The sequence below is a fragment of the Watersipora subatra genome, chromosome 9 (genome assembly GCF_963576615.1).
Source record: "Watersipora subatra chromosome 9, tzWatSuba1.1, whole genome shotgun sequence".
Classification (NCBI taxonomy): Eukaryota; Metazoa; Bryozoa; class Gymnolaemata; order Cheilostomatida; family Watersiporidae; genus Watersipora; species Watersipora subatra.
Genome location: NC_088716.1, coordinates 51363212 through 51376286, shown reverse-complemented (window position 1 = coordinate 51376286; position 13075 = coordinate 51363212). Strand labels below are relative to the sequence as shown.

Here is a 13075-nt window from a genome sequence, read left to right as displayed (position 1 = left end):
ACAGACTGCTACAACTTGCATGCATGTAGTGTATGATGTGTAATGGCAGTGTATTTATTATGTAATAATGAATCAAATGACCAATATAGGAGTGAGTTGCTTTTATTGTACATAAAATATTAAAGGAGAAATTAACAGCGCACTATTTATAATCGTATCATGAGTGTAACTATCTAATCAGTGAACAAACTGTGTGACTAGATAACTCCGTCCCAATTCTAGTCTACCAATGTTTCTGTTAAGTAGAAAATACTCAAACCTGGGAGGTTGTTAAGCGAAAGAAACGTAAGTGACACCAAACGAAAGTTTTGCAAGTGTTAAATATAAAGCAAAACCTTACCAGCATGGTTGCACCCTGTTGTGTGGTACAAACACACTCGCTTACACTGCAAGATAAAAAGCCTCTTACACCCTGATACAACAAAGATGACTGACTGCTAACTAATGAAGTAAAATGCAAGACATTCTCTTGGAAGACTGTTAAGTATAGGTTTGAGCGTGTTCGTGTAAACATACAGCTCATGGTGTATAGGGTGATAAGATCTACTTTATAATAAGTTGTGCAACAATGCACTTATATCACCTACAAAAATCTCTAGCACAAAACAGGAAAATGAGAAAAAAATAATTTCCTAGAATTATTTGAAATATCAATACTATCAATATTAAAAGCCAGATTTTGATTGATAAGTATTTCATATAGCATAACATATCATAGTTATGAGTTGTTAAGAAACGATAACAGTTAGAATTTAAAATGAAAGCCAAGAGAATGTATAACAAGAGTAAATGGAATGAAAAACATGAATAATGGTTTAAGGAGAAAGGCTTGCCTCGTCCATAGTCAGCGAGGATAAACTCACCGCGCTTGATGAGGTTTCACTCATCTCTGACTTATGGAGAGCCTTCTGAGGTTTCCTCACATTCCAATGGAGACAATCAGCCAAGCTGAAACAAACATTTAGCCTCAGAGACTTGACATACACACAGGGCTTACTTAAACCTAAATACAGACATTTAGCCTCAGAGACTTGGCATACACACAGTTTAGACAAGGCTTACTTAAACCTAAATACAAACATTTAGGCTCAGAGACTTGGCATACACACAGGGCTTACTTAAACCTAAATACAGACATTTAGCCTCAGAGACTTGGCATACACACAGGGCTTACTTAAACCTAAATACAGACATTTAGCCTCAGAGACTTGGCAAACACACAAGGCTTACTTAATCCTAAATACAGACATTTAGCCTCAGAGACTTGGCATACACACAGGGCTTACTTAAACCTAAATACAGACGTTAATTATATTTTAGCTGGTCAAATGTTAAGCAGTTTTGCTGCATTGGTTAATGCTAACTTGACACGTAAGATGTAAGGAGATCATGTCCCGTTTTAGCTGCGCATACCTCAGGTAGCGAATAAGTGTGCACTTAAACACCTGAACAACATCATCTGCAACCATCTTCTGTTTCACTAATAAGTCAACCATAGTCCAAGGATAGACTATACCTTTATAAAATCATTAATCACATGCCAGCTAAATTTTGGTTGGTCGATTATTTGCGCGGATGAACTATCTGGAAGAAATTTGTTTTCAACTCAACTTGCAATCAACTCACTTATCTACGCCATAACAAACCATAGTCCACTTCACTTGTGCTAATACTGTTTGTGTTAGTGTAGCCGATCTTTCACACAACTGAGTGCTATACTCACCTACTGAACCAGTCTTCCAACTGGCCAAGCTTGCTAAGAGACGGGAGGGGATAAATACTAGTGATGATGCGCAATGAGTCTCCATGCTTCAGCTCTGTTCTGTTTCGTCCATCAAATGCTGCCCACGCAGTGTTACGCGCATCAGCAGCGACCTTTATCTAGATAAAGCATTATAGTTGTTTAAGATTTGACATAGTACATTAATCGCATTGATCTTTTAAGAGAAGGTGTTGCTTTATTCATAAACGTATAACATCAGTCAGTACGCATATCATGGTAAAGCTACACAAAAACAAATCATATTTCTGGGTCAATACATGAGTGGCATAAGCTTGCGTATAATTGGACAGGAAGATAACTCCATACCAGCTTTTAAAAACCATTAACATAACACGGCGCATAAATCTGCAGTTCCATTACTTGTAGGCTAATGCTTAACATTTCTGTAAACAGTGTTTTCAGCTTGTTCTAGTAGCTTCAACATTTTAAATTTGTAGCTTTTTTTGTATTTTCATCATTAAATACATAACTTATGTATAGGTTAACTCATTCGCTACCAAGAGCCGCGTGATGTGACTTCAGTAAGCTTCGTACAAAATGTCTCTGATTAGTGACCAGTTAATAAATTAACCTATCGTATCTGCACGCGTTGAGCCAATAAAAAATATGTTAAAACCTATCCTGAGGGTAGTTTTACTTTGTGAAACTATTTCTTATCGCAATTTCTCAGTGATAAGCAGTCTTGTCAGATGCATTACAGCTATGGATGTTTTACTAATTGTAGATCAACGGACTTTGGTTAATTTCTGTTGGAACAATAGTACTAATGAGAGTGATTATATTATTTTTAGTAATAATAATAATGCTGTAAGCTGTAATAATATTGATAACATGTTTGACTCGCACAAGCTTACAGTCATAGCAAAAGTTGCTAAAAAATTGTCAGAGTTCAGTCTAAAACACATTAGTGTCATTTTTATACTATCAGCTGATGTAAAATTTTATGCTGATTAATTAAGGATCAAAACATTTTTATAAACTGCCTTGTTCAAAAGTTTTAAAAATCTATTTTCACCCTTGTCAAATATTAGGTTTTACTTATTGCAGTATGTAATTATGTCCCCTCCCGAGAAGAAAATTAATTTTGTAGTGAAAGAGTTAACAGTAAATGAGATATAATAGCAAAAAAACTGCATTTACAGGTCAATTGTACTACAGAAACACAACCATTTTCATACCTGCTTAATTCCCCTTTTCTAGGAATGCTAACTTAAGCCATGTAATGAAGCAAGTAAGAATGTTTTATCAGAGGGTGGAAATCTTTTTAAATGCATTTCAACAATCAAGTCAGGATTTGAAGGTCTTCTGTTATTTTTATCAACAGCAATTTATTTTTGTATTTATAGTATTTTTTGTAAAAGCAGTTTAAATATTGCCCAAACTAAACTATGTCATTCCTATTTTAGTTTGTCAAAAAAGAGGCAACTCAATTTAATGAAACTCGAGGGCAACATCGAAAATGTGTAGTTGTCGTCTCTTGACTGGGTAATAGATCAAATGAGAAACAAATCCAAATTTAGCAGCAGTTTTTGGTTGTCAAAAGATAAAAAATTGTGAAATTCTTTCAATAAAAACTATGAAATAAAAACAATTTGCAAAAAACTTGTCATGCCTTCAAATTTGTGACTACCCTAGGACACTTATATTTCGCTAGTATTTAGTTTCGTGAGTAGCTCACAGAGTAAAATTTCGAAGCAACTTAATTTCGCAGCTCTGATGAGTGCGAAAATATAGTGATGTGAAAATAAATGCAGTGGAACAAACATAATTAGATTCCTCAGGTTCAGTTCACCGATAAAAAAAATTTCAATTTGCGACTAGTTTGTAATTGTGAACCGCAGGTAGAATGGTGTGGGCAAGGTCGATAATGCAATTTGATCGCTTGCTGCCATTTGTTTCTTGGACTATTAACAGGCCCGTTTTCACAGGGGCAGCTGGCCGGCTGAGCCGCCCCAACTTTTTGGGAATTTTTTACGGTAAGTACAGTCCAACTAGGATAACTCGCCCTCAGATAAAATGTAACATTTCATCTCAAACACAAGGTCAACTCAAACGGATTTGTTTGGTCAGTTCCAACGCAATGATAAATTCCTTCAGATAACTCGACCTCAACATCATTTATTCGAAAAGTTATTTGCCCAACGGCCATGGACGCGGTTTTTATCGCTGTAGAATATCACTTCATTCCAAGCCATAGAGACAAACATCAACTTCTAGTAGTTCTTAGGCATCATTATTATCATCATGAGAGGCAAAACATTTTTGTTAACGACTTTTATAAAGGTTTGCAGAAGATTAAGTTTTATCAAACACCCGCTTGGCCATGTCCCATCGAAAGCGTAAAAGCCTCCGAATGAACTTAAAATAAAATCCGCAAAATTGATCTTTGTTAAAACGCTCAAAAGAAAAAGATGTCTTTTTTCTGAGCGTTTTAACTGCGGTCATGTTTTGCCTATTTTAATTTAAAAACGTCTCGTCAGTCACATCACTTAAAACAAAACAAATCTCAAAAAATTACAAGTTATTGAAGAGGTGTCAGTGGTGAATCCAAATCTTTCCAGAGCCATGCTGCTTGTGTAGTACTGCGAGTGTCAGTGCATGTGTCTTATTTTCTTTCAACACACGGTGCTCGCTGCATTGATTGATGTCCCCAGCAAACGATAATCTACTAATGCGTGTGCATTGACATCAAATTCCTATCATTATAAATCATTCTTAATGAGAAAATAATCATAATTAATTGCAAAATAATAACGTAATAAATTTTGACAGTCAAATTATTTTGTTGGTTTATATTTTAACGATGCTATAGTGGTCGTTAAAAACGTTAAAATAAATGTTGTTATAAAATTCCATTCTACAGTATCAATGAACAAAGCTATTTAGTTTCGCTTTTTCGCTCGTTTGTTATGATAGTTTAGTTTCGCACATGAAACTTTCGCGAGAGGATGACACCGCGAAAACGCGAAAGTTAGATGCTGCGAATACTTAAGCGTCCTAGGGTAGGTGTAAAGTCAGTCTCATCGCCGTATAAACTGATTTATACAATAGCTTTACTCGCATCACTGAAATACAAAAAGTTTGCATGCTAAATTGAAATAAAACTTTACTCAAAGAAGCAAGTTCCTTCGTGAAAACTTACAGCTAAATAGGCATGAAAATACAATACAATGGTACAAACAAACACTGCAGCTCGTAAGAACAAATTCTTCAAACAGTTTGTCTAATAGGCTGAATAGCTTGTAGAATAAGTAAATTTTTTGACTCACAGCACCCCAACACCTTACCAATATCACTTGCATGACAGCACTTACCATAATCTCAACACCAGCAGGAAGTACAATGGGTCTGAATGACAGGCTGTGGGCACACACCGGCACTATCAAGATGGCGGGTACACTCGGGTGCATCATACTCGCGCCGGCAGCAGCGGCATAAGCTGTGCTTCCTGTCGGAGTCGAGATTATAATACCATCACCCTGAAACAGATTTAAAAGCTTTAATAAAGAACAATATTCATATTCGAGTAAAAACAGAGTTTATATTCTAATAAACTCTACTGATGATTTAGATAATATTTCATGCAGCTTGTGTGGTCATGTGATCCGCTTTGGGTGGTTTCCAAAATGGTCGACCAATTATACACATGATCCAGAATCGAACAGAGATCAGTTATCAAATAACGTATGTACATACAATGACTATAACAGTGAGCCGTATGTATATAGTCTAACAAGCACATTGCAACTACCTTGTGTACAAGAGTTCAACTACAGACTTCTACCACACCATCTGTATCTAGGGAACATTGAGGTTTACGTATTTAGTACCTGCACAGAAGTAACATAGCGCCGATCCACATAGAGATCAATATGGCAGAGGTAGGGGTGGGGTCCCCTATCTATCACAACCTCGTTCACCACCTACAGTATAAAATTACTATTCAGCTATATAAATAGCAAATTGAAGTTTAAACAACAAATTTGTAATTTTTGCTATAAATTCTAAACAAAAGTTCAAAACTCAAATGCCCAAAGGGTTAAACTGAGAAAACTTGGCAAAGTGGTTTGGAGGTTGACTGACACTCTTATCTCTGGTAGTGAACCCTTGGCTAGCCTTTGCGACGTTAATATTTGTGATGTTACAACTGGTAAAAATAAAGTTGTAATATTTTATTAGTGTCTTTTATTACCCAGTCTGGCTGACTATTAATAGAGTATTTATGACAACTTCAGTATATATTACTTGTTTTCTTTATGTACACTTTATGGGTTATAAAATGAACTAAAGGCTTTTTAAACAGTTGGCTGTAATGGAACATGGATGAATACAAAGTGCGACTACACGACAAAGAGATTTTAACAAAATGTGAATAAAGTGTGAGAGTGAAGCAACAATGATTTGTTATGCAACAATGGCTTAGTGAATAGAGGTTGTAAGCATGACCACAAATACTCCTAATACCGCACCACTTAGGTAATAGCTGGAGATTACCAATAGCAATTGTCAATGCTGTTCAAAGTAAATTAGACCATGAGACAAAAAATGTAACCAGCAAATCTAGAGTTGCGACCCGAAAAGATCTTTTTTACAAATAGGAACAACATACTCCACTGCAATGGAACATGTGAACAGAAGCAACAAGCATCTTTTTAAGTAATTTGGGTTTAGTATTGCAGCTTACCAACTGCTTCACCTTCACTTGTTATTTCATAATAAATTTAATAAAAGAAATGGATGGCTGTGACTTGAGGCAGGTGCATGCAATGCAGTCATATTTTGACATACGAACTTGATGCATTCTGGGACTGAGCTCGTGTGTCAATGCGCTCAAATGTCGACGTAATATTTCCTATATAAAATAACTAAATACAAATTAATCTATTCCAATACTATGAAAAGAAACACTTAAAAACAGGATATTACGATGGAAAAATGTGTTTTTAATTGATTTAGTGATTATGGTCTGTAATAAAATGTAACATTACTATGTACAGTATTGTATGGGGTTCTTACCTTTAAGACAGACGTAGTGGCTAACAACTTTGCGAGAGAGACTTAACAGCAACACATTCGATACCCTAGACTTTTTGTGACGATGCGTATCATAACATAAACTTTGAATTTAACATGAATGAATTAAGCGAACTGAACTCACACTCAAAGCTAAGTTTTAACTTCAAGTTTGTCATCTTAATTTTTTCCTATCTGTTTTCGTTTTGAGGCTTTTTTGCCTCGCTTTCACTATAACTTTTAGCCGACCTTACTAAAACTTTTTTCAAACTGATGTGACAAGACCGATTAATGGAGTTCTCGAAAGTGCCATCTTGCAAACTTGGCCATTTTATGGCCATTGAAACCCGGCTCACGCTCATATCTCAAAGTTTTCTCTTATCTCAAGGCAGAAACTTGCTCGTAAATTAGGGCACTCACATGTCGAGGTATGACTGTATGTGTGAAGTTAGTCTAATCAAAACTGTGTTGTATTAGCACACAGTTGAACATGTTAGTAGAATAGGTGTAGATAGTGAATGATACAGAAATGATCACAGCTTTTCCATGAGAAATGATCAGTTTTTTGTTATCATGAAAAGCAATTGCGATTGATATGTCCTATATGTATTAATGAGGACTAACGACAATAAAATCTTACAAAATGAAACAGCGCATTAATTCAGCGTACCAAGTATTTTAACTTAAGTTAGTACAGAAATATGTATAAATCACTACAGTGAGTGAATTTCTAATGTGAATGAAAAAATTGGTATAGGAGATATACCAGTGGTATAGAGATTGGTATTGGCTATACCCATATATATATAAACCTTATATATCTATGGTTTATATACCTATGGCTATACCATATTGGCAAAAATATTGGCTATCATCACATAAGAAGTTCATTTCTGATGTGATGATAGCCAATAGTCACAAATGATTGAATGCTGAAAGATAGTAGTTATTACCCAATGACTGTGCATCAAGAAAAGTACCTACACTGTATGAAGCCTGTGAATCAGACTTTCTGAAGAAGCCATTTTCTAAACTTTTAATATCATGAAGTTGATCGCTGTAGTCTTTAGTACTGATAACACATTTCAACCTGCTGCGAAGTGTCAGACCCACTTCACCTGAAGATAAAGCGCAAACTGCAGGTAGTTACATTATATGTATCACAATATTTGAACAGTTCACAATGGCAAGGTACACATGGTAGTCAGACAAGCGAGATGCTTCAATACGGAAGGCGAATGACCAACAGTGAGGCTGAGTTAATAGCCATGTAAGAACAATGCAGAGAAGGTTGAATTAACGCTCCCAGCATAATATTACAGTGTGATGGCCTCTTGACTTCAGGGAGGCAAGAGAAGGACAATGCTTAGCATTTTACACGTATGTTAACATTTTAAACCCTAGCTGAGGTCAGCCTGTCAGCTCACCTGCCAGTGCCTTGTCGATTGCCTCCGGCATGGATTCGACATCAAAAGGAGTGAGAAATCCAAGAGAGCCCAGATTGAATGCCAGTATCGGAGGGACACTTCCCTGAAGAAAAATCAATACTTTTTTTAGTTCATCAATCAAATCAATGAAACCAGGCAATCATTGGCTTTCAACAAATCAATGCGAAAAGTGCATAGCTTGAGTTTTCCAGGAACCAACCTGGAATAAAGAAGAGGCGTGTATGAGAGTCCCGTCTCCTCCTAGTGTTACTATAAAATCAATCTTATCAGTCAGAGTGTCTTTTTCACTATTGAAGAAGGTTAGCTTAGGCTTGCAGTGCTCTGGTAGGCAAAGCGAGTCCACCGTCCCCTCCTCCACAAAGACTCGCAAATGTCTCTGCAGTCACCAGAGGCTACTTATATACAAATAGTTATTATTATTATTTAATATGCCAACAAAATGGGTGAAAATCTGTTGGAACACTCTAATTATTCTTACATTGTAACCAAATCAACTTGACAGAGATCAGATCGAGCTGACATGGACAAGTAATATACTTTGAAAACTTCCTGTTACAAGATGACAACAAGCTTTAATCTTTTTGACACATTTACACTTACCTACTGGTACATTTTTACACTTACCTACTGATACATATTTACACTTACCTACTGGTACATATTAGCACTTACCTACTGGTACATACTAAAACTTACTGTACTTACTGCTACATAAGTACTAAACTTATGTAGCAGTGGAACCTCTACTTTTGAAATTGATTTATTCGGGAAGCCGTTTTGTAACTAGAAAAACTTGTAAGTAGAAACCAATTTTACTAAATAAATGCCTTAATCCGTTTCAAGTGCCTACAAAACTTGAACACAACATTTGTATACATTATAAATACATGTAATGGTGAAAACCTGTAACAAATACATGTTAGAATAATATTACTACATAATAAATAGAAAAAGTGCACATAGAGAGAAGAAAGATCAGAGAAATAACGAATAAAAACTATGAATGGTTTATTATTTAACTTTGGCAACGGTTATCTAGACGAGGCTAAGCAAAGTCTGAAGTGAATGGGAAGACAGTGGTCAGAGGAAGTGAATGTTGTATTGTTGTCTTGGTTTTGTTTTGCTCAAAATAAATGTTTTTAAAAATGTAAATAGAAAGATTTACATTGGCACGATCTAAACAACTCTGTCATACAGAAAACGAAGAAAATGAATTGCTAGAAACAAAAGTTGTCCTACCCTGTGTGAGACATATTAACACCAAACTATTCAACAAACGAAAATTAAGCACTAGTCGTTTAATGACTTTTGCTAGCAAGGGAAACTGAGTGAGTCACGTTGCACGTCGTACCAGCTGGAAGCAAAAGGCCAAGATAAGATACTAACAAACGGACCAAAATAAGAAAGGCCTATTTTGGTCAGCTTGCTAGTTTGACCCGTTTGTTGGCTCGACTTGTAAGATATGTTTGTAGATATGAAAGGCCTTACAGCTGGTCAAAAAAACTTTTTAACTAAAAATAGCTTCGTAACATGAAAATTTCGTATGTCAAGTTTTTCGTAAGTAGAGGTTCCACTGTATTTAGAATTCCCATGCTCAGTGTCAAAGATCACTAATTTGAAAGATCTCTTGCTATATGATGAATTTCAATCATGTAAACGTTTACAGCTTGCATTCCTGATGATAACAATAGCAGAGTGTCAGGTCGGCAGCATCAAAGACACACAGCTACTCCTCACCACTTTCTGCGAGTCGTGACCAAGTCTTCAAGACTTATATTCTCTTTTAACCGATATGTCTGTGAACTTTGATCATGAAAACTAACCATCCCCTCATTCTTTGATAAATGATCAGCAAGCATAGCTAACAATAGCTATGGGAAGAACAACAGCAAAAAGCATAAACATTTTGAAATTATTAATAATATAAAACAGATGGTTTATAAATAATATAACACAGATTGTTCAAAAAGCAATACGCTTGAAAATGAGAGATACCTCCACAAGCAGCTCTATAGCCCTCTTATACGGCTGATTGATGTTGAAGTCCCCAGGCTTACGAATAACAAGAGCCGTAAGTGGTGTCTTGCACCATTGAAGTTTTTGAGCCGACGGGTCCTGCACAAGCCTGACAAAAAATAAACAACTTGTTGGATGCTATAACTGACTGTGAAAGTGTTAGCTGCACAGCCATATCATTACATACCATATAAAGCTTACATTAGATGAATTTGCTGATGATAAAAACAGAACAACATTAGAGACACAGCATATGGATAGCCTTGCCTTCTAGTATTTGACATAAGACCACTACTAGCACTCTTTATGATGAGAGGAAGCTTGTCTAAATGTCATACTTATGTAATCATTACAGTAGACAATCTCACTTACAGAGTGGCACCCTGAGAAAGAGCAGCCTTGGGTCCAAGTTTTGAATCGGGATTCTTGCCATAGAGGGAAGTCGATTTCCTGCAAGAATACAATGTGAAGGTCATAACTATAGCGGGTACCAAATTGAAACCAAGTCACAACATTATATTAAGTGATATCTGGTAGAGTGACAAGTGCTTGCACTCTCCAAATAAATTTCAATTTTTACCTTGAAGAAAAGCAATTGGGCATTGAAAAGGGAAAAAGCTCAAAATATCAAGCGAAGAACTTTGTAAGCTATTACAGTCCATAGATAAACATTGAGTCGCGGGTTCCTGGTGATAATAAATGGTCAATGACTCCTATCTCTCTTCTCTGGACAGAGAATCAGCTTCTATAACTACTGCTTATTGGCATATGGAGTCCGCCAAGCAAACAGTCTTTTCAAGATTTGTTCAAACCCTTTTAACGATTGCAAGTTGATTCGAAAACTATGAACATCAAAACCACAAAATGTACAAAAAAAAGTTAATAAAGAAAAAGCTGAATAAAACTGACGAGTAATAGAAATAGGCATAAAATCTTTGACGAACTATTTAATTCAGCCTGGCAGCATATACGACAGCATTTGAAACCTCTACTCTCTAGTTCCATAGCAGTTTAGTGAGCCATGCCTGGTATAATAAATATAAGTACCATTATTTAGTAATGCCTGTGAGCTGTTAAGTGGAGCAGTTGTTAGAGTGTCAATCCAACAAATTGGCAATCGCGAGTTAAAATCTTATATGAGGCAATATTTTTTCTTTACCTCCAGTCAGCCAGACATACACGGCTAGCATTATAGTAAAGATTGTATGAGAATCTTTCCATGGCAAGCTTTAACTGCCATGCAATATGTGGGACATTTTTATAAGCTTTAGCAATCTTTTATAAATATTGTTACGAAGCCGGTCTTCATAACTCAAGGATTAACTTGAACACAAAACTCAGTTTCAGGTTTCACCAACTGACTGACTTTAGTTTCCAGTAGCAACTACGTTCCTGAGAGATTTACGTTTTATGTTGTGGGTGCATAGCTAATTATATGTATACACTAACATGACATGAGTGGACACGACTAAATCTCCATGGGGCCATGAATAGACGTGAGCTTCCACAGATTTTCGAAGAAGATTAAGCTAAGTTAAATTGGTTTTTAGAGATCGAGCGGCCAATAAAAATAGTTTGTGCCCAATAAACCAGCCAGCGCTCGCAGAAAGATGAAGATTATCCCTATTGATGTGCCGCAAAGGCCACCTTGACAGATAACGACAATTCACAATCTCAGTTGACCCTACTGCAGTATAAACAAGGTAGCCAAGAATAATTTTAGTTAAAACCGATTATCCAAAGCACAAGAGTTTGACCTTAGTTTAACATGGTAACGGTTTAGAGGGTGGTGAATGAAGTTCCCTAAATTATGCTGAGGATATTGTGTGTTCAACTTTACACAGAAAAAAAGTAATTAAAATATTTTTGAAGAACGGGTGATGTCATAGGTACTTTTTAATGACAGAATGTCAAATAGATAGGACTAAGTGATTGCTAATAGGAAAGAGCTAGCACTATGAACCTTTGCAGTTACTGATAACACTTCAACACAATGGTGACAGAAGTACAGAGTTAGTATGAGATAAAATTATGTAATCAGGATTGACAAACACGGAAAGCCCACAAGATGCTGTAGCGCTTGACTGGAGACATCACTGACTTTCTAAACAAGGACATAGCAGCAGAAGAGCAGATAGCAAGCGGAGGAGCAGTTTTTAAAGTTGTAACAGCAGGGTCATCAGTACTAGCTAAGCTATATTATTCATATCCTACGATTCCTACTTACATACATGTATCTCTTTAACAGCTAGTCCTATTCCTCCACCCTCCATAGCCCACTCACACACCCGTCACCCTCCATAGCCCACTCACAACCCCGCCACCCTCCTTCATCCATCACCGTCTGCCACCAAAAGCTTGGCCTACCTCAACTGCCTCCGTTTCTGGCGAAGGCCAGAAGAGAAATCCGTAGGTACATCTGCGGTTTCACCATGTTTGCCGTCTGCAATCATGGCTCGCTGTATCATGCAGTGGTACTACAGCCAGTGGTACTACAGCCAGTACTACAGATTGACTGACTGTTAGGGGTCTATGAGCAGACTACAGTCCAACTGAGATTGGCTGATGGCCAGACAATCGAGAGCAATGAACATATGGATGGCCAATCAAAACTGTTACTTGTTATATTAGTCCAGGAATGTCCCATTAATTTCAAGGAAGGTTTTTAAACCTTTTCCTGTAGTCAACACATGAGCCGTTGCACAGCATAGACTCGTAATTTAAATTAATAAAAATGCTTAACAGACTCGAGTATCAACTCTTATGTTATGCAGATACACTCTGGATTTCTTACTATTTTATTCTAGTCCAACCC

The 13075-nt window shown here is 36.5% G+C and overlaps 1 protein-coding gene across 1 annotated transcript in view; it reads right to left on the bottom strand.

Annotated features, from left to right (window-relative positions):
- Positions 1 to 86: 86 nt before the first annotated feature.
- The window catches only part of LOC137405389 (NAD kinase-like), a 32134-nt gene continuing 19145 nt past the window's right edge, over positions 87 to 13075 (bottom strand). Inside the window, exons 4-12 of the mRNA XM_068091630.1 lie at positions 10633 to 10710; positions 10240 to 10369; positions 8444 to 8620; positions 8224 to 8326; positions 7781 to 7914; positions 5614 to 5706; positions 5098 to 5262; positions 1724 to 1881; positions 87 to 948 (exon numbers count right to left, since the gene is read on the bottom strand). Of these exons, the coding sequence (XP_067947731.1) occupies positions 816 to 948; positions 1724 to 1881; positions 5098 to 5262; positions 5614 to 5706; positions 7781 to 7914; positions 8224 to 8326; positions 8444 to 8620; positions 10240 to 10369; positions 10633 to 10710 (1171 nt within the window). The 3' untranslated portion in view covers positions 87 to 815. The remainder of the gene's footprint in view (positions 949 to 1723; positions 1882 to 5097; positions 5263 to 5613; positions 5707 to 7780; positions 7915 to 8223; positions 8327 to 8443; positions 8621 to 10239; positions 10370 to 10632; positions 10711 to 13075) is intronic.